This window comes from Nicotiana tomentosiformis, chromosome 3 (assembly GCF_000390325.3).
Source record: "Nicotiana tomentosiformis chromosome 3, ASM39032v3, whole genome shotgun sequence".
Lineage (NCBI taxonomy): Eukaryota > Viridiplantae > Streptophyta > Magnoliopsida > Solanales > Solanaceae > Nicotiana > Nicotiana tomentosiformis.
In genome coordinates this window covers 107530218-107554713 of record NC_090814.1, presented here as the reverse complement: position 1 = coordinate 107554713, position 24496 = coordinate 107530218, and the positions used below count along the sequence as shown (strand labels likewise).

Below are 24496 nucleotides of genomic sequence, written 5' to 3'. Positions count from 1 at the left end.
AACGTGACAATGGTTGGATAACCAAGAAAAAATTGTATGATCTTAACAAATTTTCTTTCAAATTTTTAAGTTTTCTTTTAAGTATTTCGCAGTATAACATTGTCTAATATTTTAATATTTTGTGTTAAATTATTCAAATATTCATATCTTACTAATAAAATATTTGATAACTAAAACCAATGTAGTGTATTGAAACAAAATGTTAATGTTTTGTTAACTTAAAAAATTCTTACTAATATAAATAATTACAACCAATAGAAAAAGTTTTGGGGGCACTTTGACTCTTGAGGGCTTAAAGCAGAAATTTTAGTAGCGTTAACCCAGAGCCACCCCTGCTAAGTGATCTCTGAAGCAAGTAAATTCTACATGAGTATCATGCAATAGAGCAAGTTTTCCTTTTCTCTTCAGCAAGAGTCTCTCTCCTTGTATTTCAGTAATCTAATCAGCGTTAAGGGCCTCAAGTTGTCTTCTGAGTTCTTCAAGGTCATCCGCAGGACCATCAGTCTCTGTAATAGCTGGTTTTGGGTATTCATCAGCTACTGGCAGTTCATGAACAATACCTTCAGGAAGGACACCTACAAAAAAAAAAAAATAATACATTCAGGTTAAAGTATAAATACCAAGTATGATATTTTCAGATTATTTCAACCATTAGTTCTTTCTCTTTACATTTTAAGTTGTAACCTTAAATACGATGCATCACGTATAATTGTAGGAAGAAACTGTAGCAATGATATCTGGAATATTTCCTTCCTCTAGTTGTCGTAACATAATTCCATGAACTAGTGATCAATTCCAGTTACTTGTTTAAATGTAAAGTGACCTCCTAAAATCCATTCTCTATTGTGTAAAGAATTGTTCTAAGTTTATTACTCAAAAGCCAGAGCATTACACATATGAACAGTGATGTTTGACTTCCATCTGTATAAACTAGAGACCTACCCTAAAAAGCTACACACAAGAAAGAGAGATTTTCCTAGTATATCTGGCAGCATTGTCGCACAAAAATTCTATGCACTTTTCGAATGTCTATATACAACAGATAGACAGTCCAATTTCAGCAGATGCAGAATTTGGTGGCACACATTATGTAGTGAATTCACATAAAAAAGGGCAATCTATTCAGCAAAACTTTATTAAGTTTACTCTAAAGCTACACAAGGCCCCTCTTACAGTATGTACGACTGTACTCATCTTTCCATGTGGCTGATATTGGACTCTAGAGAAAAAAAAGATAGGCGCACTTCCAAGATAAAATAATGTTCTAGACTAAGTATGTGTTGTGATTATATATATAAAGTAAGATATATTTGATAAGGTAAGATTTTACTAATATGTAGTATCAAGAAATACTGCAGAAGAGAAAAACAACACAGCAGTATCAATGCATCTTACTATATTAATGCAGCATACTTGCAGTTTAAGGCAGTTGGCATGCCTATCCTAATCAATAGCAGAAGTCCCAGTGTTATCAAAGGCGAAAAGCGCAAAAAAGCTCTAAGGTCCGTTGGGGCTTTAAGCGCAAAGTGCAAATAAAGCGTGGGCTTTAATGAACAAAGGCGCAACTAGAGAAAAAGTAAAAATATGTATATGTAGTCCAAGACTAATAGTTATAAGCATGAATAACAAGTATATGGACAAAGAAATTGAAAAATATTACGATAAAGTGAAATACCAAATGTTTAATGTCGCATTTTCAGGATTACACTCATTGTCAAGGAAAAATATGCCTTAGAGCCTTGATGCGACACTAAAGCGCCCACAAAGCGAAGCGAAGCGCTCAACATGTTTTAAGCCTCGCTTCAGGGCTTAAGCGCGCTTTAAGCGTGCCTTTGACAACACTGAGCAGAACAAACTGTATTTTCCGTTTCCCCCATTATCCTTTCAACTTCCATTCTCCTGTCTTAGCTCTTTTACCTTTGAAGTTTGAACTTACCAAATTTCGTGTTATTTCATTCTTAAGCTTGATGCTTCTCAGTCTTAGTCTTAGCATTTCAGATGCCTAATAGGAAAACTATGGATTTGACAAAGTAAAGGTTAGTCACAACATCTTTGGCTAAAGAAACTTTTGTACTTTGAGCAATATGGGCTTCATTTTTGAGTTATGAATTATGATCCATAGAAAAATTTTGAGTTAGCAGATAGCGAATGCACAGGTAAATTGAGGCTACAAAAGCAAAATATGTTTATAAGTGTGGACAAATACCTGAATGTCTACTGACAGCACCATCCACCTCATTGTCATCAAGAACGCTGAAAGATCATAAGATAGCAGCAAACAATCAGTTGAACAACAGTAAGATCAACAATAGTTATTAGAACCCATCGCTCACATTAGACTCAACAAAGCTGTCCCAAGTGTTTTTACCAATATGAGGTATGTTAGGAAGTAGTTGTCTTTAAGCTTACCTCGTGGTTTTTCTTTCTTTCTAAATTTGCATTAGTATCGAAACTTACCTTATGTTCCATTCATTATCTGCATGAACGGGGTATTCTGGTGCTGATAACGCTTCCTTGTCTGCCTTTGCTTTAGCAGCAGCATCCCGGGTAGGTTTTGCAAGAATGTATTCCTTCTGCAGAGTAGTAGAAGACAACAAAATGTCAAACTTCAATTGAATATCAAAAACAGATGCCTCCTCGTTTGTATGACCATGGCCATTATACCTGTCGTTCCAAACAAGCAGCATTTGAACACTGTGTGTTCGGCTTCATCTCCATTGTTGGAAAATAATCTTTGAGGGCATTGTACCCCTATAACAAGCAACAAGAAAGAAATCAAAAGATCAAAACTGTTAAGCTGCACTTAATTTCTTTCTACACCTTGTCCTCCTTCTAGAGGAGGCAAGTTTACTCCTTTGCCAATTTGAGAGACTGGAACTAAGAACTCGAGTATATACTTGTCTGCGGTATCCTCTGAATATATGATCGGTTATTTGTTAAGAAAGGATGTACAGAAAGAGGGGATGATCGAGAAAGTCCTTATTTCAAAGGCTTGAAAGAACTCAAGACAACATTTTGACTAAAAATATCCAAGAAAGAACTTAAGTGTGATTAATGTTCTCCCACATTTATCGTGCAGCCTTAGAGGGAGAGAAAGGAGAAGGAAGGGGGGAGGGGGGGGGGATTGCAAGCTTTACCAGATACGGTGACACCTGTCCGAACTTCAACAAGTATTTCAATGTGTTTTGAACTAAAAGTCCAGCAACAACTCCCTATCAAAGAAAGTCTGAGTGTTAATTACCGAATCATGTAACGAATTTATAATACATCTTCAACCAGAGCAATAAACAGGACTCTAGCAGTGTTGCTGTAAAAAAAGTAAATATTCAAAAGTGAGTGGGAGCATACACATGAGAAAAGCCGGCAAATTAACAGCAAATAGGGCTATAAGGAGAAAGAGAACAATTTAAAGATGAAACAGACATCAACCACAACTTCCACTGTTTCTTTCTTTTTCTAATTGCCTTCCATTTAAAACGTCTTTTCACTTGTCGATCTTCAGGCAGAGAAATTAGAACTTGTCATGCATAAAATTAAGAGAGAAAAGGAACAACGAAAAATTGGGGGATGAAAGTTTTTCATACCATTGTAGTAGGTAGCGAGGCAGCACAAACCCCTTCACGCTTTAGGGTCCGTTCATCGATTCCAGATGCTACGACCTAAAAGCACAAGCATTCCATTACAACAATTTACTTGGTTTACTTGCAAGCAACATTAGTTGGAGTACATACAGAAAACTGAAATTTAGCAGAACAAAGTCATTTTCAGCTATAAGACAGCATTTTTAACTTTTAAGCCTCAGACTTAAGCTTAAGATTGTTACACAAATCAAGAGCCTCACTCCAAGTAAAGAATAGTGATCCTTAATTGAAGTCATTAGGGAAAACTTCAATAACTAAACATACCAGCGGAGGCACACATGCAAAGCAGGCACTTTCACCAGGAATCAGCAATTGTATGTGACCTGAGACAGCATCTTCAGATACACCTGTCACAAAGTTTCACATGAATTCTAAATTATCCAAAATATATTTCCCTATCATTTGACAAAAAAATTTGGTTTGCTACATGAAAATAAAAAGTTTGATATGCATGCCATTGTAATAGAAGCTTGTAGTATTATAAAGTCGGAACACATTTGTCGTGTGTTGATATAACTAACTATTTTTCAGCATTTTATGATATAAAGAGGCGATAGAAATTCAAATTTATTTGGCTAAAAGTTGCAGGGATACATTAAGAAAAGAAGCAAGGGAGAAAGATCGGTCTCCTCTTCCACTAAATTAAATGAGCTAAGTTTGTGCATTACCAAAGTTTAGTTTTTCACCAGTTCATTTACAGTTTCTTATACAGTGAGTATTTTAACACTGGAAAGTTTTCAAAGTATCTCTTCTATAAGAAGGCTATCTTATAGCTAAAAATGGGTAGTGCTTGGCTACATAGAAGAGCTTAGTGACACATATGAAAGAAAGAAAAAAAAGAATATGAGATTTCTGTCACTTACCAGATTCCATCCATGTCTGGTTTAATTCATTGCAGGCCTGCATTACGATGAAGCACTTAGCAGGTAAATTTACCAAATAATGTATAAGCTAATGCCTAATAGCTAGTAAACTTGTTCTTATACAGATGAAAGAAGTTCTTGCAAAAAGAACCTATTTCAAAATACTTTCAAACAGAGGATATAAGAGGACACCAAACCACACTAGCTATTAATTAAATTTTAGGTAGCAGATATTTGCTCATACCTGATTTACTACCATTCTTGCTTCATAATTATCTACACAGCTCAAAACGAGGTCAACCCCACTGCCACTCTTAGTTGGGCGGAATGACTTATTTGTAAGACTTGACATAAATGTGTCAAAACCTTCCACTGTTGTGATATTCAACGTGTAGCTCTAAAAAAAGCCAGTTAAAATAAGAATAAGGATTCTACGGAGAATATAAAGATAAGAATTAAAGGATGCAGGAACATATTATTGAGTAAAACTGTAAAACTACATCAATAAAGAAATGTCACAAGCAACCCACTCTACCTTAATAATTTAACAGTTCAAACAGGACAAACTTTCAAAAAACTTTTGGGACGGGCATCTACATTCACGCAGTATGTAAAAGGAGAAACAACGCCAAATCTTCAACTGGAAGGAACATAGGCCGGTAAGACATGCACTTGACATGGCCCAGAGAGGGAAAAAGAAAGGAAGGGACCTAAAACTTAGAAGTACGACTTGTTAACTTCTTTCAATGCTTCAAATTTTAGATGCAGGATGGGTTCATCTTTTAATCCATAAATCTGAATCAATTATTTTCTAGCACAGTCCATTGAAGAAAAGCTTATATACATCCAGGTTCCAGGGACAAGTTCAGAAACATGAAGAAGTCAATACCACACTCACGACCTAAGCATTGTGAAATGATCACACTCCCAACCTATTTATACACTTAGCAGACCAACAAGAGGCATTACTGTCAACTGACATAAAATAGAACTGATGCTTAAACTAATAGATAAATAGGAAAAAAAATATTGAAAGGGAGTTGGATACGAGACAGAATTCTAAGCACCCTAGTTTCTTTGGACCTCACCTCAAATGAAGGAAAAATTACTTCAAAACAGGGCAGAACATTTAAGAGTAATTGTCGAGGTTCTACACTAATTTAACAGTTAATTATCACAAAAAGAGCACTTTTTTTTCCAATCATATTTTAAAGAATGGAGTGGAAAGAAGAAACAATTACTATAAATTTATTTAATTTCTGATTATGGTGAAAAAGCACCCAATTAAATTTCCTTTATGACAAAGCCCTTAGTAGCAAAGTGCAAACAATCCTACCTCAAGCACAACATCAGGATTTATCTCTGAAAGAGTTTGTACAGCAGCATCTGTCTTTGTCATACCAACCTGAAAGTGACATTAGAATTGTATGATAAAATGTCAGAGGGTTGTTCCTTATAGCTGAAACAAGGGATACTGGCTTATTATGTTAGGAAAATGTAAAAAATCTTTGGCACAACAAAACATTCTACTAACATAGAAATGTTATCCCCATTAGCTACTAAATATGTACACAAGGGGAAAAGGAATGAGAATATTTTCTAGAAACACCTGCTCTGGGCGAAAAAATAGCCTATTCATATTAGCTAACTCCACTTTGTCATAATCATACAACAAAAGACGACCTATGCCACACCTTGTCAGCATCTCAGCAGCAACACTGCCAACACCACCTATGCCCTGTCATGAAGAAATTGCAAAATATGAGCATTTAAATATTCAAGACTAGCACATGCATTCTACACGAGTCTAAAGTAAAACATTGAAGACTCAAATACATATTGAAAAAGTTCAGTCTAAATAATTATTCTGACAGCTTAATCGACATACTAAAGATTTTGCAGTTCCTAAGCCCTTTTAGGCACCAACATATGGACCGGTAAAAAACCCCACAGATAGCTTAAGAAAGTCCAGAAGCTTAATACTCAGATTGGCGTCACTATAGCAGATGTATGATGAAATTAAAGACGATCTTTTTATAAGTAAAAAAAGACGCTATCTTAAGTGTAAACTGTAAAGTACAAAAATCATGACATATCATTTTACATCTTAGACCTTGACTGGAAACACTAAGCAAGATGAATCTCACGTTCATAGCATAGCCAGAAGTCAGGACACATGCAGAACAATATTGGAACGTAAAAATGCAGTTTTATAACAAAACAAATACACAATTTAACACAATGAAAGGAGATAAAGTACAGACAACTATGGCAACTGAGAATTCTCGTATCCTTTCATAATTCTCCACAATACCCATCCTTTGAAGTGCCATAAGCCTGCTATATGGATTGCTGTCAACAACCTCAGCACTCATGTCCTGCCACCATCACAATCATATAATTATTTGACTAAAGTTCTTACTTAATTCCGATGACAATATGGCATGAAGGACCATGTACACTAACCTTGACTTTTGACCGGCGAGTAGGTCCTGAATTCTCAAGGATAGCGATGTTTTCAGCATGCAAATGCATCTAGAAATAGGACCAAAGAGAGAATAGTATATATCAAAATCTCATGACTGGACATAAGAAAAAAAGATTGAAGGTTAATGACATTTAAAAGATATGGTGAATAGTTGATACTTTTAATCTACAGTAAATTTTTAAAGTTTCATTGTTGGCGAAGTAAGACAAAATGGATCTGAAAGACCAATATCCTGCCCAATTATATTTCTTCTTTAAATAACAATGTTCAATTTTGAGGATATCCAAAGGGCAAATATTTGCATTTCACATTAAGCCTATGAAGTAAACCTGGAGAACTCCTATATAACATAAGACATAAACCAAAGCCACATTTTCCTTTGGAATAAGTGATGTGTGGCCAAAATGCTATATTTTTTGTACATTACTCGCCTTACATGTTAGTTTAGTGGTTAATTGTGCGACGTTTTGAGCTAAATTATGTTGTTTTATGTGTAGGAGCATCGGAAGACAAAGACGAATGAAAGTTGCGCAAAAAGAGGACAAAAATACAAGCGAAGAGCACAAAAGCATCACGTACTCAAACCGTGCTACAGACCAAGTAAAGCCAGCTCTATAGCCTGCCTTACCGTGCTACAGACCAAGTAAAGCCAAGCTCTATAGCCTGCCTTACCGTGCTACAGACCAAGTAAAGCCAACTCTGTAGCCAGGCTGACCGCGCTATAAGCCTGACCTCGCGAGGTATATAGCCCGGTAATCTAAAGTGCATGAATTAAAAAACTCTGACCCGGATTTGGACTCAAGGACTTCAACCCTAGCCTATAAATACTCCCTAAACATGTCTGAACGGGGGAGAGGGCATTTTTAGAGTAGATTCGACCTAAAAAGGAGGACGTTTTTGAGAGGGGATTCGACCTAAGGAGGCAAGAACACATTAGGAGCAAGGCGGAGAATTCTCCTACGAGTTTTTCACTTCCTTCTTCCTATTTTCATTATTGGTTATGAATTCTAGTATTGTAGTTTTGCATACTATTATGAATAGCTAATTTGTTATCTAGGGTTTTGATGGAACCTTTTGTAGGATGAAGTCTTATTAAGTTTTTATATAATTGAGCCATTGGATTTCTCTACTTGTTCAACTACGTGTTTATCGTTGTTGATTGAATGGCCGTCAATTGACTGTGCCTATTTAGTATGTATTATGATACATATTTAGGTAGTTGTTGAACGACATCACTCTTAACATATGCGAGGAATCAATACGGAGGGTTTAAAGGTGGGATTAGGAATAACGAAACCTTAGTGCGATCTTAGTGAGCGGTGAATTAGTGCCAACTAGCGTAGTTCGGAAGAATATGTCTAGTAAAATTGTGGTAGTTACTCGGAAGAGAATTACGACACCGAAGTACTCACGATCGGTAGAGAATACTTAGGCGAAATTATAGAAGGCGTAGCGGGGAGGATTCCAACAATTGGGGAAATCATAACTCTAGACCTCCTTAATCTTGTCTCCTTAATTATAATTTTACTGCTTTTAGTATTTGTTAATTAATTAGTTTAAAATAAAAATTATAATTTTTATAACTTAGGAATTGTTTGAGCTTGTTTCTTAGTGATATTGAACAATTATGCTAAACCTTAATTCTCGGTGGGATTCGACTCCGGACTTATAAACCGGATTATATTTGCAACAACCGCTAGACCCCTTAGGAGGCATAGTTGGGCGTGATCAATAAGATATAGAGAAGGCTAGAACTTGAATGCATTTATAAATTTTTTTGATACAAAATTGCGGTTCTGCATTCTGGGAGGATGAAACTGCAATGTTTAATGCAGGAATTTGGTGACAAATCTGAAACACAGCTAAACATTACAATTGCATGTAATTCTGATAAACCGCCAATTTAATGCATCAAAAGAATAACTGAACGAGTCAGAGTTGACCTAGACAACTATGCAAAATCTAAACTATGAATGTTAACAGTAGATCCAGATGATTTGACCTAACATTGGTGTTTAAGCATTGACTATTGAAGAATTTGTGGCGCCGTGGAACTGAGGCTATTTAGATGGTTAAAAAAAAAAACTTAAACGCTTAATTAACTGATCATAGACGCAGATTTCATGTATAGGAGAATGTTTGTTCTCAAAAGGGAATGTACATGGATATGTGAAAGTACCTTGTCGATTAGAGCAAGATGGGAAGGATCTGAGAGCGATTTCTTAAGAGATTGGAGATCATTCAACAATTCTTTGAGCTCCACCTCCATGATTTTCACCGATTTGACGAGTAGCGTTTGCTGTTTTTGTAAGCGAATCTGTGAATATTATTGTAATCTTAATCAAATTTAGCCGTAACTGCTAAACCTGCTCAACGACAATAGCTACTGTCAGTCCTCACGGTTACGGATGTCACGTCATATATATCCCAACCCAATTCCATCATATCGAATTTCCTATCTTTCTTCGGAAAGAAAATCAAAGCTTTTCTGTTTATTTATTTCCTCTTAACTTTTAAAAGAAAAGAATAATTACACATTCCTCCATTTATGTTTTGACTTGTTACACATACTCTAACTTCAGTTTCAGATATACACAAAGCTCTACTTTCATTATTTATATTAAACGGAAAGGGTCAGAAGGCAGAACTGCCCCGTATTAGAATTGGAACAAAAATGCCCTCCGTCCACCTATTTGAATAAAAATACCCCTATCGTTATTTTTTTAAGCTCAACATTACCCTTATTACTAACAAAAAATTCTGAAAAAAAAAGAAAATTTAATTAATATCCATGTGTCATCGTCCCATTGGCCTAACGTAAATCCTAAACCAAATTATAATTAAACTCACCCGTAACCCGCTCGATTATTGACCTGCCCCAATTTTAAAACATAACTCTTTCTTTCTTTCTCTATCTCTCACCTCTGCCTCTTCGCCATATCGTTTTAGTGAGTATTTTGCTACAAGTGTATGTCTACGATTATTCATGAGGCAAACTCAAGATTGAGATCTCTATTAGAATAATTTTTATTGAAGATGGAAGAAATTGTCATATTCTTCTTAATGCAAAAAGTTTAAATTCTTTTTGTTGATGTACCGGGTATTCTTTATTGTATAATTTTTTTATTTGAAATTTCTGAAGGTTTTCTTAACTATTTTTTGTCATTCCTTTGTGAAAATTTGAGGATTTTTTCGATTTTTTTACTGTTTATGTAATGTGTATTTTTATTTTTAATTTATTTCTCTATTTGTTCTATTAATTAATATATAAGCTTTTCTGCTATGGGGAATTGGCATTGTGCAATTTCATACATATTGGGTTCATATGATGTGCTAATAATAGTTGTCAATTTTTTTTACTAGAGAGAGAGTTATGTTTTAAAATCGAAGCGGGTCAATATTCGGACGGGTTACGGGTGAGTTTAATTATATTTTGGTTGAAGTTTAAGTTATGCCAATAGAACAGTGACACGTGGATATTAATTAAATTTTCTTTTTTTCTCCAGGAATTTCTGTTAGTAATAAGGGTAATGTTGAGCCAAAAAAATAACGGTTGGGGCATTTTTATTCAAATAGGTAGACGGAGGGCATTTTTGTACTAATTCTAATACTTCAGGGACAGTTCTGGCCCTTTTCCGTATAATAAATTTATATTGTAAATCTAGTTGGAGAACTTTGGAGTAATGATAAAGTTATCTTTTTATTCTTGCTCCAACTGGATGATTAAAAATTATCATGTCCAGTTCTCTCGGGGGATGGATCTATAAGAATTTACCTACCCTAATAACACAAAACCTGACTTGAATGATCCGTGAATGCGAGATCCTTTTGTGCACCGGAATGCTCTTTATTGTAAATCCAAAACTCGTATGTGTTAATTTCTTCATCCCCCTCTATCAAAATGATCAAAAAGGAAGGCGAGCTTGCTTTTTATTCCCGTGTTTGAATCTAAAGTACTTATAAGCTGAAAAGTTGGGAGTGACCAACATATGACTTATGGCTGATTTTAGCTTATAAGTACCATGTGTATTTACCAAACGCGTAGATAGGCCAAAAGGTTCTTATAAGCCAGTTTGACCAGCTTATAAGCTTAGCCTCGTACAAATAAAAGGACGAATATCTACATGCATGAGGCAAGAAAAACTTATGTCACCTTTGCCTTCCGGAAGCATGTTGCTATGTCAGTTGCAACAAATTTGCCCCCAAGGGGCTGAGGGGGTTGTATTTTGAAGTTATGGGATACAGGAATTGAGTGCTATAATCAGTTCTAACAGTATCAAAGTTATTTTAATGATCATTCCAATTTTTTATAGTTCAAGGAAAGATTTCAATAAAGGATTTGAGTGCTATAATATGATTCCCAAAATTAGTGAGGAAAAGAAAGAACCCTTGCAAGCATATAGTTGGAGTAACCCGTCAATGTATCATTAATAATGCTGAGCAGGTAACGAGAACTCCCAATAGGATCAGAATTCAGAACCAGAGATGCAAAGACAACTGAATTCAATTTTATGAAACTAAAAATCCAATGTTACAAACATGGAAAAAATGACAAAGAAGAAAAGGATCAGGGAGCCATCTCAAGGTTGGGCAGCTTCCAAGAGTTTCTCATATACTTGTCTAGCTGTCAAATCCTCCACCTGATACAATGACAAAAAATTAAACAAGAAAGTTGACTGAGAAATAACAATAGTAAGTAATATGCAGTCCTCAACAAGGATATTTCTCAAAAGCCAAAATGTATCTCGTGTCATAATGAGAGCATTTAATCAATTTTAAGCGTTTTCAAAGTGCAAAAATAGTGAATGAAAAGCTTTCCACTGATTACATCAGTGGAAGTCCTTGGCAGGTTTGGTGGAAATCCTTGGCAGGAGAATACACCACCAAGCAACTTCCTTAAATTTTCCTGTCTATGGGCTTCAATTTGACACATTTTTTCTAATTGAGTAAATAGTATAAGTGCGCGTATGGGGCAACCACACTGCTAAAATTAGAAGTGTCAATTTTTACTCACTACAAGAAGCTTTGATTTGCTATTCCACCCTCTTTGGAGAGTCATCTGAGATAGTTTCAGACCCAGTACCTGTGTCAACAGAAATCCTAGTGGTTCAGCGAATCAACCAACAAAGTATCTAAATTATGTGCTCAAATTTGATGGTATTTCCAAGAGGCAAAAAAAGTGTTCAGCATACTCGACCCATGAATTCCATAAGTTCATTGTTAGCTTCTCCACGAGCTGCAGGTGCGGATACAGTGACCCGAACATCATCTGCATTTACTCCTACAACAACAATATAAATGTAAAATGAGATTCTCCCAAAGATATTAGAAGTGTCACTTTTGCTGAGTAAGTTGATTAACTTAGTGCATTCTTAAGACAAAAGAGCAAATCTACGAGTCACGTCAAAAAGAGTCTTTCCTCAAAGAACGTATCCTTGTCCAGTACTCGTTTGACATAACAGGCAGCTAAGATATGCTATTATTATTAAACTGTTTTCTTTTTCATAAAATGACCATTCTTACAATATCGAGTTAAACCCAGACAAAAAGTTCTAGCCTGCCAGCACCGAGGGGGCACGTCCATATGAAAGTTCAGAGTTTGGATAGTTGCGACATCAACATCCAGGCCAAACAGCTGATTTAATACTACAAGCACTAAATTCAACTTTTACAATTAACAGAAGAGTAGAAAATCGTTATTAAAGGCACTTGATGAAAATACTGTAGTGGAGTAATTGTAAGACTTTTTGCTGTAATTTTTCAGTACCTCCTTCATACTTGGTTGAATAATATTACCTTACTTTATCTTAAAAAATTAAAGGTACTAATTATATATGAAGCATTGTTCAGTTGACAAATTATTTCGGAACCATAAAAGAATTGAAGCGAATGAGAGTGTCCAAGTCCAACTTCTAAAAACGATTGAAAGATTGTTTACTTGTAATTGCTGACCGTTGGGCACGGTCCTCGACTTCTATTGCCACTTGCACAAGGCCACCTTCTAACTGAGAAATGCAGGGCGGTACAGGAGCATCCTAAAATCAACAAGAAAATTTAATCCCTAAAGGTATATCCATATACCTGTATCTGGAAGATAGAATAAAGCATAAGATTTTACATGATCTTACAACACAAGCAAGTGACATAGAATACAGGAATATTACACAGCTAATGCAGAAAATATATTTCAGCAAGCAGAGAACAATCAATTTAACGGCTTGCTGCAATACAGAGAATATGTAGGCAAAACTATGTATACTGCAGCCAGGAAGTGAATAATGGTAAAATCCACAAAGAATTATTACCTGTGGATTTGTCTCAGCGGCAATAGTACTAAGTGCACCATCAACTACATATATGAAGGAGGCAGTCTCCAGATCTTCTTCTGACCGGTAGCAGACAAACAGGCCACAACCCTTACAGGACATCCGAAACTGCTTCTCCAGTTTCCCTTCACCACTTTTAATCAAAAGCGGAGAGTTTCAAAACGATGTTATGTGTAAAAACTGTTACCCTTATCAGTCATAAATAACAAAGTTCTTTTCCAGTGAAGAAAGAGACATAAGCTAAACATCTCTAAGTTAATAATGGATAGACATCGCATAAAGGAGCCGTCATAAAGGGCCAATCCACAATGTACATCGGAGAGACAGAAAGTAATTTAATCCTGGTTATGTTGAGCTTATCTTACTGACATTTGACTGTGTCTTGTTCACCATTTTTTCGAATTCCCAATGGTAATAATGTGTTGGTCTACACATTCTCCATGTACATTCTGAATAGCCACTCCAATAACTCAGATAGACATACTTTCAACACTTTCAATGATGTCATTCCACTATAGCTCAAGTTCATTACTGCTGGATTATATCAGCTTCTCTTTAACTCTTAGCATCTAGCAGCACTTTTCCTTTACAACGTATTCTATTTCAAATAGAAATATCTTTTTATCTTGACACAGCAGCTAATTGTATGTACTCATAAGGGAAGTAAATCAATAGACTAAAGATTACAAGAGCAGAAGAATTACCGCTTTAGAAGAACTTTCCCCGCATCATCTACACTCAGTCTTGCAAGATACTTTTCTTTATCCAATACATATGCTTTGTCGGTTTTCCTTTTTGGCATTTTCTGCAATTGATTATCTACAAGCATACTTTAGCAAGGAGAATGCCCTGTAATTGGCTACCGCCATATTAAAAATAACAATAATTTCTCTCTTATTCTTTGGATAATCATACGAGGATTTTTCTCCAATATGCCAAGAACAAGAAAGGTTATGCAGCACCTAATCACATCTAATCCGTGCACAATCAGCCAAAGACTATAGTTCATTGGATAATAATAGAAATTTTCAAGTTCGATGTAGCAAGTATCATATTCATCACAGAACAGAAGAGGCAACCAAATATTTACTACTATAACACAATGACTCAATGGTTCAAACTCTGCGGCAGACAAAAGCCTGGTATTTCAGTGGAAAACAGTAGAGGGGCCAGCCATTATCCATCGATTTGGTTGGCCAGGGCATAACTGACTCAGCAAAACTTTTCAGCTTAAGCTTAATTCAACTGGTCCTTCATTGCCATTTCCATAAACACAAAACATCCTACCTGGACCATAGAATCTAGAAAGAAGCTCAAAAAAAAGTTGAAGGGGATATTTAGGGAGTCAAGTAAATTTGTTTACTATTAGATTTTTCAGTAACTTCTTTTAAATACTTGCAACAACAAAAACTTGTGACCTATAGTATTCTAAATTGAAAATTCAAAAACTATAAGAAAACAATATCCTAATTCACGCTCATTCTTTTTTTTTTTAAACAGTGACGAGTAAATTCCGTTTATAGAAGAGAGGAAGAGGGAGGAGTGCGAACCGGAGATGAGGACGTGAGAACTGCAGTGTTTGCAGTAATAGACAAAGAGATCGGAGTTTTGACCGTCGGTAACTGCATCCTCGCTCGAGTATGTGTGCGTTGTCCTTTTCGGCATCTTTCCCCAAAGCCTCGCAAGTACCCATACTGACGGTGAAGATGAAATAGTTTCTTTTTCTCTCTTTTGTTTTTCTTTCAGCTCCTTGTATTCCAAGTGAATTCTACTTTTGCCTTCGTCCTTTTTCTATTTGGACAGTTCGCCTCCAAGTTCACTCGTAACAACTCAAAGAAAAGGGAAAGAATGCTCTTGGATATAAATTTCTCAAAGGATCGTTTCACACGTAGCCAACCGAATTCACTAGCAGGTATATATAAATAACGAAATTTTAACTCCTGCGGCGAAGGTTAACACCTTATTTATTTTTAATAAATACCCTTTTAAAAAATTATATTCTATAGCTACTTTTTAATTTTTATAGTAAAATTTCTATTTATGGTTACCCCTACCCTTACGCCATTAAATACGCTATATATTATTTTTCTCTCCTTTCAGATTTTTCTCTCACATAATTACCGTATTGGATGTAAACCTCTCTCTCCACGTTCTCTCTCTCCAATTTCAGACACACAACGCCATTCTCTTCCCCATTCTCAGAAACCACGATTCTTCACTTCCAATTTCTCTCACTCGCATCGCCATTCTCTTCCCCATTCTCAGTCACCACGATTCTTCACTTCTTCATCTGCATTGTCTCTCTCAATTTTTCATATTTTTTGCTCCAAATAGTTGTGGTAAGTATTTAAGTTGTTAGATTTTTACTTGTATTGTGTTTCTTCTGTTTATCTCTACTATTTTTTTATAAATAATAACCATTGTTATGCTTTCAACAGAAAACTTGAGATTTCATCTCCAATGGCTGATTCAACATCCCAGAAGAGGGTTACCAGAGGTATACCCACCAAAGTACTTAATTTCGATGGGCCCTCTTTCTCTTTGCAAATCACTCAAGCGGAATTGAATTTTGCAGGTTCAGCAGCAAATACAGTTGCAGAGAGGAGAACAAAAATACGCAATGACACATTGAAAGAAGCCCAAGTTGAGAAATCTTCGAAAGAATCAATACTTCCCGATGCGGAAAAGAGAAGAAAACCTGTGGATGATGCTTCAGGTGTTAAGGGAAAGAAGGTCGATGCAAGAACTAGCTCGGATACATGGGACAGAAAAGTAATTGTTGATGTATCTATATGTATTTGAGTCCTCATACATTGAGTATTACCTTCTCCAATGGGTTTCTCTTATTGTATGTTATTGCATTTATATGTGTGCAATAGTGGATACATCGCTTTCTCTTCTTATATGTTGATTTGATTTATATGTATGTTGATGTATTCATAAGTATACAAAGGTGCCTTCACTGTATTTGTACTTATTACAGTGACTTCTGCATATTGTATGTAGATGTATTCATAAGTATTCAAAAGTGCCATCACTGTTTTGTACTTATTACAATAACTTTTGCAAATTGTATGTAGATGTATTTATATGTATTCAAAATTTCCATCATTGATTTATGCTTATTCCAGTGTGTTTTGCATATTGTATTTAGATGTGTTTAGATATATTCAAAAGTTCATTCACTGTATTTGTACTTATTACAGTGACTTTTGCATATTGTATGTAGATGTATTCATAAGTATTCAAAAGTGCATTCACTGTTTTGTACTTATTACAATGACTTTTGCATGTTGTATGTAGATGTATTTATATGTATTCAAAATTTCCATCACTGATTTGTGCTTACTCCAGTGTCTTTTGCATATTGTATTTAGATGTGTTTAGATGTATTCAAAAGTTCATTCACTGATTTGTACTTATTATAGTGCCTTTTATATATATAGTGAATTCAAATGTTCATTCACTGATTTGTATTCAACATGTATTTAGATAGTTTTAGTTATGTATTTCGACTAAGTATTTTTATGTGTATTCTCAAGCCAACTGTATTTTGCTGTATTTACAACAACAGTCATTGCCATAACTCCTAATTTTTTGTGGTAATTATCAATACATTGTGTTTGCAAAACATGAATGAGTTATGTATTGCAAAAGATTTATGAAATCTTTGTAATTCTTGTTGTATGCAGGAAATAAAACTATTTGTGAAACACCCGCCTATTTCATCACCGCATATCAGTTCATATACTAACACAAACATAGTCTCCGACCTCAAAGAAAAACTTACTCCATAATAGTACAAAATATTTGATACTACTTGTTTTGGAAGTTTCCTTGATATGAAGCGATGTGAGGTCCAACATCAATTGTTTAGGTGCTTCATGGTTCTGCAGCCGAAAGGAAGTCATGATGATTCATTTTCAATATACGTCAATGGTACAACATTATCCTTTTCAATCAGGGATTTTGCGCTTGTCACTGGTCTCAATTGTGTTGGTGACCCTGAAGATTTTCAGTTTAACACAAAGGTGCCTAACAGGATTGTTGATACATACTTTGGCGGTGCAGAGAATGTCAAGAAGAAAGATTTGTTAAAATGCTTTGATGACAAGAATTGGGGTCATGACAACGATGGGGATGCCATCAAGATAGTTGTGTTATATTTCATACACACTTTCATATTTTTCTCCGAGAAGAACAGCACAACAATCCCAAGACTACATTTTGACTTGGTCGAGAGTGAGAGATATTCTGATTATCTATGGGGTAAGGATGCATTCCAATACCTTATTAAATCTATTAGCAAGAAGATGGATTCTCAGAAGAAGTACTATATAATAGCTGGGATGCCTCTCGCTATGCAAGTGTGGTTTTACGAGTGCTGTTCAAAGGTTGACCCAAAAATTGCACTGCGAATTGATAATCGGATACCCAGAATACTCAATTGGAAATCCACTGTCAACCAGTCAACTTATGCTTATCTGATGAATGACATGTTCAATGACCAGGAAAACATGGCAGTTTTCTATTCGTTAAGTGGCTGATATTTGTTTTAAGAATATATTTCTGTTAGTGAACTCATTTATTGAAATTTTCATTGAAATATAGTTCAATGAATCATACATCAATGTCCCTGTTACAAAATTAGGTCAAATACTGTACAATACATAATACAATGTTAGAATTAAATATTAAATACAGTTGCATACAACCTACATCTTACTTCCCTATTTTTCAAATTAACTGGAATATATTAGAATACAGAAAACAGTTTAAGATATATATTTAATTCAATGAGCATAATTTTGTAATCATATAGCAAAGGTCGTTCACTTTGAGGTATTTCCATTTTCAGATTGTTTACAATGACATTCAACCAAGCGATATAGAGCTTGTTGTTATTCAGATTACTCCAGAAGGCGTTGATGTAGAGAACAATCCTACTTATTCAGACAACAATGAAGAGGATTCGGATGACTTTAGTCCTACACAGCCTCTTCAGCCTAAGAAGAAACATGATGCAAGTGTTGGTCCATCTTCATCACTGTGGTGACCCAAAATGTCATCTTTAAATTTAATAATTAATTATATATTCTAAGACCTCAAAAAGTACTATTTATCATTCCTCGACTTTCGTGCGTAATCCGTAAAATTTCATGAAAAGTCTTTATGTGAGAAATGGATTTAAAATGTGGATTAGAGCTTTAAAACTCAATTGAGTTGACTTTGATCAATATTTTGAGCAAATGGACTCGGATCAATGTTTTAACAGTTCCGGTAGGTCCGTATCATGATTTGGGACTTGGGCGTATGCCCGAAATCAAATTCCGAGGTCCCTAGCCCGAGATATGGAATTTTGAAGAAAAATTAAAATGTTTAAGTTCGAATAGAGACCGGATGTCTAATTATGTGAAAACGACCCCGGAATAGAATTTTGATGATTCCAACAGCTCCGTATGGTAATTTTGAACTTAGGAGCGTGTTCGGAATTTTATTTGGAAGTCCGTAGTTAAATTAGGCATGAAATGGCTAAAAACAAGAATTTAAGTTTGAAAGTTTGACCGATGAGTTGACTTTTTGATACCGGAGTTGGAATCCAGTTCCAGAAATTTTCATAGCTCCGCTATGTAATTTATGACTTGTGTATAAAATTTGAGGTCAATCGGAGTTGATTTGATAGGTTCTGACATCTAATGTAGAAGTTAAAAACTCTTAGTTTCATTAAGCTTGAATTGGGGTATGATTCATGGTTTTAGCGTTGTTTGATGTGATTTAGAGGTTTGCCTAAGTTCGTATAATATTTTAGGACTTGTTGGTATATTTGGTTGAGGTCCCGAGGGCCTCGGGTGAATTTCGGATGGTTAACGGATCAAAAATTGGACTTAAAAGCCGCTGCAGTGTGTTTCCTCTTCTGTTGGATATTCTGTGTTGATATCGAGCCCAGGTATCGAGCCCAGGGTTGACGAGGCTCAGGCTCGAGCTTGAGATCGAAGCCACGATCGAAGGTCCAGCTCGAGGACATGATCGAAGGTAAGGCTCGAGGGCTAGGATCAAGACCCATGCTCGATGCTCTGATCGAAGGCCCATGCTCGATGCCCTAATCGAAGGCATGCTCGATGCCTTAATCGAAGGCCCAACCTCGATGTCCTGATCAAAGGCCCAACCTCGATGCCCTGATCGAGGCCATGACCGAGGTCCAGGCTCGAGCCTGTGATCGAAGCCGCGATCGAGGCCCAGTTCGAGGACCAGTTCCGAAGGCTGCTGGGCAGTTTTATAAAAAGAGGGCATTCGTCCCATTTGCCATTTTTGACGAACTTGAGCTTGAGCAGAGGCGACTTTTGGCAGATTTTCAAGGGAAAAACATTGGGGTAAGTGATTCTAACTCGGGTTTGGTCTATATATACAAGTATATCATTGTTTTCATCATAAATTAGTGTGTTGAGATTTAAATTTGGGAAATTTTTAGAAATCTCATAGAAATGAATTTTTGAGATTTCGGTATCGATTCAGAGTCGAATTTGAGTGAAACTGGTATGGTTGGACTCGTAATTGAATGGGTTATCGAATTTCATAATTTTCACCGGATTCTGAGATGTGGGCCCTGCGGGCGAATTTTTAATTAATTTCAGGATCTTTTCTTAAAAATATGGTATTTTCTTATAGAATTGATTCCTATAATATTTGGTGATTATATCGAATTATTTTGGCTAATTGCGGGGGCTACGTACGCACGAGGTGACGAGAGTCCGTGCATAGCTACTATTAATGCTAAAGTCTGGGTAGTTTAAGACTCAAAGCATGAATTATTTGTGTGAATTGTATTCTTTATTAATTAAAATAATTGATGTATATATTGTGAATTGTCATGAAAAGTAGAAAAATATGAAATTTTCATACGCTTAATTTTTGTTTAAATCGATTAATTGTTAAAAGAAATTGTTCTCATCCCAAATTTTATCTTATAATAAATATACTCTCCTTCCGGAGGCACATAAGAAAATGTCCTCCTTTCTTGTGGAGCGGGCCGAACGCCTCAGCAGGATAAATGCATCTATGGATCGCGTCGCACGTCCCTCGACAGTGTACACGACACTCTGGATTGGGTCGTACGTCCTCGGCAGAAATCGTGCTTAATAATAATAATTACACGATACTTTAATAATTTATTTCAGCTTGTGAAGCTAATTAATAAATTGGAAAATCTTTAGAATTTAATGAATTATTATTCTTGCTTGTTAAGGAATTAATTGTTACTCCTGTAAATGAGATTTAATTGATAAATTAGAAATTATTTGAATTGAAAAAATTTAATTAATATATTGAGAATTGTTACATTTGAAGGAATTTGATTATTTTCGCTTATTAAATAAATTATTATAAGTTCTGTAATTTATGCTGATTTAAATATTTTAGTTTTATTTCAGTTATTATTGACCCATAGTGAGTGTCAAAGTCGGTCATCTCGTCTCTACCACTTCGATATTAGGCTTGATACTTACTGAGTACACATTATTTACGTACTCATACTATACTTGCTGCACTTTTTGTGCAGGACCTGAGACAGGTACTAGTGGATGACCTATCATCACATACCCACGTCATCCCGAGGCATAGTGGTGAGCTGCCTTTCTGAGCTATTCTGCAGCTACCAGTGTCTCTTCTTATATTTATATTCTGTCTATTTCATTTCAGACAGTATTTGGAGTTTTGTATAATCTACTAGATGCTCATGCACTTGTGACACCGGGTCTTGGCACATACATTGGTAGAAGTTGGTATTTTATTATTTTCTTGGAATAAAAGTTTAACCAATAGACTTCACATCTGCACCGGGATTTCAGGATGTCATGGGTCGTATGCTACGATTCATGGACAATATGACTAAGGCTGGTTTATTTCCGGCAGACCCAGCCACATCTCAGGCGGGCGGGGGAGCACAGACCCTTACCGCGCAGGCTCATGGACAGGCAACTGCTGTATATCAGACCCAGGGTGCACTACCCGTGGGTGGAGTCCAGCCAGTGGCAACAGCTACACCTGAGCCCAGGCCAGCTGTAGCCGCCGATCCTCAGAAACTATTGGACAGATGGACTAGACTACATTCTCCTATCTTTGGGGGTGAGCGACATGAGGATCCACAGGATTTCATTGATCGTTGCAAGGATAGACTGTACAACATGAGGATATTGGAGCCCCATGGGGTTGATTTCGCTACTTTTCAGCTAGAGGGTAGAGCCCGTAGATGGTGGCAGTCTTATGCTCTTGGCAGACCAACAGATTCTCCTCCCATGACTTGGGACAGATTCACCCGTATCTTATTGGACAAGTATATTCCACCCTCCCAGAGGGAAAAGTTGCGGTTTCAGTTTGAGCAGCTCCAGCAGGGTCAGATGTCAGTGACTGATTATGAGGCAAGGTTTTCTGAATTATCTCGCCATGCACTAATGATACTCCCTACTGAGGCGGAGAGAGTGCGAAGGTTTGTAGCCGGTTTACATACTGGTATTCAGGCCACTATGGCTCGAGAGGTTGAGATGGGTACTTCTTATGAGCGAGTTGTGGAGATAGCCCGGAGGATTGAGGGTGTACGTCAGCGGAGCCGAGAGCAGATTATGAGAGATAAGCGGTTCAGGTACTCTGGAGAGTTCAGAGGTGCTCCGTCCGGGGGCAGAGGTCAGTTCGTGAGGGGACAGTCCAGCAGACCCCCATATCCAGCACCACCACCTCCTCGAGGTGCTCCAGTGCGACCTTATCTCAGTGCTATCCCAGAGAGTTCTTACCGCCCACCAGTTATTCAGGGTCCTCCCAGTGGGTATTTAGGTCCCCAGGGCCAAACACTTAGTCAGCAGCCCATCGCACCGAAGAGTTGTTACGAGTGCGGGGATCCTAGTCACATGCAGAGGTTTTGCCCCAAGATTCGGGGTAGACCAGTACAACAGGGTCAGCAGCCTATGCTTACCGGACCAGTTGCTCCACCAGTAGTCCGACCACCCAGAGGTGGAGGACAGGTGGGTAGGGGCCATCCTAGAGGTGGAGGTCAGCCAGGCGGAGGCCAGACAGTTGGCGCTCCAGCTTGGTTCTATGCTTTTCCAGCTAGACCAGATGTAGAGGCCTCGGATGCCGTGATTATAGGTATTATTTATGTTTGTGGAAAAGATGCCTCAGTATTATTTTATCCAGGTTCTACGTATTCATATGTGTCATCTCTATTTGCTCCATTCCTGGGTGTTTCTCGTGAGTCCTTGAGTACTCCTGTTTATGTGTCCACTCCTGTGGGCGATTCTGTTGTTGTGAACCGGATCTACCGGTCCTGTATTATTACATTATGTGGTTATGAAACTAGAGCAGATCTCCTATTGCTTGAGATGACCGATTTTGAAATTATTCTGGGTATGGACTGGTTATCTCCATATCATGCTATTTTAGATTGTCATGCCAAGACTGTTACCTTGGCTATTCCAGCATTGCCTAAGCTGGAGTGGAAGGGTTCGCCTGTTAGTTCATTTAATCGAGTTATTTGTTTTATAAAGGCTCAACACATGGTTGAGATGGGTTGTTAGGCGTATCTAGCCTATGTTCGGGATACTACTGTAGAGACTCCGGCTATTGATTCAGTGCCTGTAGTTCGGGAGTTCCCTGATGTATTTTCGTCAGATCTTCCAGGTATGTCACTTGATCGTGATATTCATTTCTGTATTGACTTGGCTTTAGAAACCCAACCTATATCTATCCTACCGTATCGCATGGCTCCGGAAGAATTGAAAGAACAGCTTAAAGAGTTACTAGCCAAAGGGTTTGTCAGACCGAGTGTATCGCCTTGGGGTGCACCAGTATTATTTGTGAAAAAGAAGGATGGAACAATGCGGATGTGTATTGATTATCGCCAATTGAACAAAGTCACTATTAAGAACAAGTACCCGTTGCCGCGTATTGATGATCTATTTGACCAGTTGCAGGGTGCTAGGGTATTCTCTAAGATCGACTTGAGGTCGGGGTACCATCAGTTGAAGATTCGGGATTCGGATGTTCCGAAGACTGCTTTCCGTACTAGATATGGTCATTATGAGTTTCTGGTAATGTCTTTTGGTTTAACTAATGCCCCGACAACATTTATGGATCTGATGAACAGGGTATTCAGGCCATATATTAATTCATTTGTCATTGTCTTCATTGATGACATTTTGATCTACTCACGTAGTAAGGAGAAGCATGAGCAGCATATGAGAGTAGTGCTTCAAACATTGCGAGAACAAAAGTTATATGCTAAGGTCTCTAAATATGAGTTCTGGCTTGAGTCTGTAGCATTTTTGGGACATATTGTATCGGGCGAAGGTATTAAAGTTGATCCCAAAAAGATTGAGGCAGTTCAGAATTGGCATCGTCCCACTTCGGCGACGGAGATCAGGAGTTTTCTGGGTTTGGCAGGTTATTATCGTCGGTTCATGGAAGGTTTTTCATCTATTGCAGCACCTTTGACCAAATTAACCCAGAAGGGTGCTCCCTTCTGATGGTCTGATGATTGTGAGGTGAGCTTTCAGAAGCTCAAGACATCTTTGACTACAGCACCAGTGTTAGTGTTGCCTTCCGGTTTGGGATGTATATAGTGTATTGCGATGCTTCGCGCGTTGGCTTGGGTTGTGTATTGATGCAGGAAGGGAAAGTTATTGCATATGCTTCACGTCAGCTGAAGCCCCACGAAAAGAATTATCTGGTACATGATTTGGAGTTAGCTGTGATTGTTCACGCTCTTAAGATTTGGAGGCATTATCTTTATGGGGTGTCTTGTGAAGTTTACACTGATCATCGCAGTTTGCAGCATTTGTTCAAGCAGAGGGACCTAAATTTGAGACAGCACAGATGGCTGGAGTTACTAAAAGATTATGGTATTACTATCTTGTATTATCCGGGCAAAGCAAATGTGGTTGCAGATGCCTTGAACAGAAAGGCAGAGAGTATGGGTAGTTTGGCTTTCATTTCAGCAGAGGAAAGGCCAATAGCCTCGGATATTCAGTCCTCGGCTAACAGACTTGTGAGGCTGGATATTTCAGAGCCCAACCGAGTTCTTGCATGTGTTGTGGCCCAATCTTCACTATTTTAGCAGATCAAGGCTCGCCAGTATGATGACCCACACATGGTGGTTCTTCGTGAAACGGTACTACGAGGTTGGAGCCAAGG

At 37.1% G+C, this 24496-nt stretch overlaps 2 protein-coding genes across 5 annotated transcripts; both read right to left on the bottom strand.

Annotated features, from left to right (window-relative positions):
• Positions 1 to 146: 146 nt before the first annotated feature.
• LOC104109394 (ubiquitin-like modifier-activating enzyme 5) lies at positions 147 to 9458 on the bottom strand. The gene is made up of 14 exons (XM_009618677.4): positions 9172 to 9458; positions 6971 to 7039; positions 6769 to 6882; positions 6114 to 6242; positions 5841 to 5909; positions 4749 to 4901; positions 4505 to 4541; positions 3906 to 3988; positions 3585 to 3659; positions 3138 to 3212; positions 2665 to 2751; positions 2458 to 2573; positions 2207 to 2253; positions 147 to 575 (listed from the first exon to the last, which is right to left on the bottom strand). Exons 1-14 carry the CDS (start codon positions 9259 to 9261, stop codon positions 439 to 441), a joined length of 1281 nt encoding a protein of 426 aa, XP_009616972.1. The 5' UTR covers positions 9262 to 9458; the 3' UTR covers positions 147 to 438.
• A 1937-nt stretch (positions 9459 to 11395) lies between these two features.
• Positions 11396 to 15031, bottom strand: LOC104109392 (UPF0235 protein At5g63440). Of its 4 annotated transcripts, none has more exons than XM_009618674.4 (7): positions 14869 to 15030; positions 14023 to 14137; positions 13298 to 13451; positions 12931 to 13027; positions 12185 to 12273; positions 12007 to 12075; positions 11396 to 11632 (listed from the first exon to the last, which is right to left on the bottom strand). In XM_009618674.4, the coding sequence occupies exons 1-7, from the start codon at positions 14981 to 14983 to the stop codon at positions 11573 to 11575; spliced, it is 699 nt and encodes a 232-aa protein (XP_009616969.1). In that variant the 5' UTR covers positions 14984 to 15030; the 3' UTR covers positions 11396 to 11572. The 4 variants fall into 4 exon arrangements, 3 of the variants coding, with proteins under 3 accessions (XP_009616969.1, XP_009616970.1, XP_009616971.1); XM_009618675.4 differs by having other exon boundaries at positions 14023 to 14123; positions 14869 to 15028; XM_009618676.4 differs by having other exon boundaries at positions 14023 to 14167; positions 14869 to 14996.
• Positions 15032 to 24496: the final 9465 nt, after the last annotated feature.

Coding starts and splice junctions, on each gene's coding strand:
- LOC104109392 (XM_009618674.4), bottom strand. CDS start 14,983: ATGCCGAAAAGGACAACGCACACATACTCGAGCGAGGATGCAGTTACC. Junction 13,452..14,022: donor GGGAAAGTTCTTCTAAAGCG/GTAATTCTTCTG, acceptor TTTGATTAAAAG/TGGTGAAGGGAAACTGGAGA. Junction 12,274..12,930: donor CCAACGGTCAGCAATTACAA/GTAAACAATCTT, acceptor TTGTTGTTGTAG/GAGTAAATGCAGATGATGTT.
- LOC104109394 (XM_009618677.4), bottom strand. CDS start 9,261: ATGGAGGTGGAGCTCAAAGAATTGTTGAATGATCTCCAATCTCTTAAG. Junction 7,040..9,171: donor ATCTTGCTCTAATCGACAAG/GTACTTTCACAT, acceptor TCCTATTTCTAG/ATGCATTTGCATGCTGAAAA. Junction 2,574..2,664: donor CTGCTTGTTTGGAACGACAG/GTATAATGGCCA, acceptor ACTACTCTGCAG/AAGGAATACATTCTTGCAAA.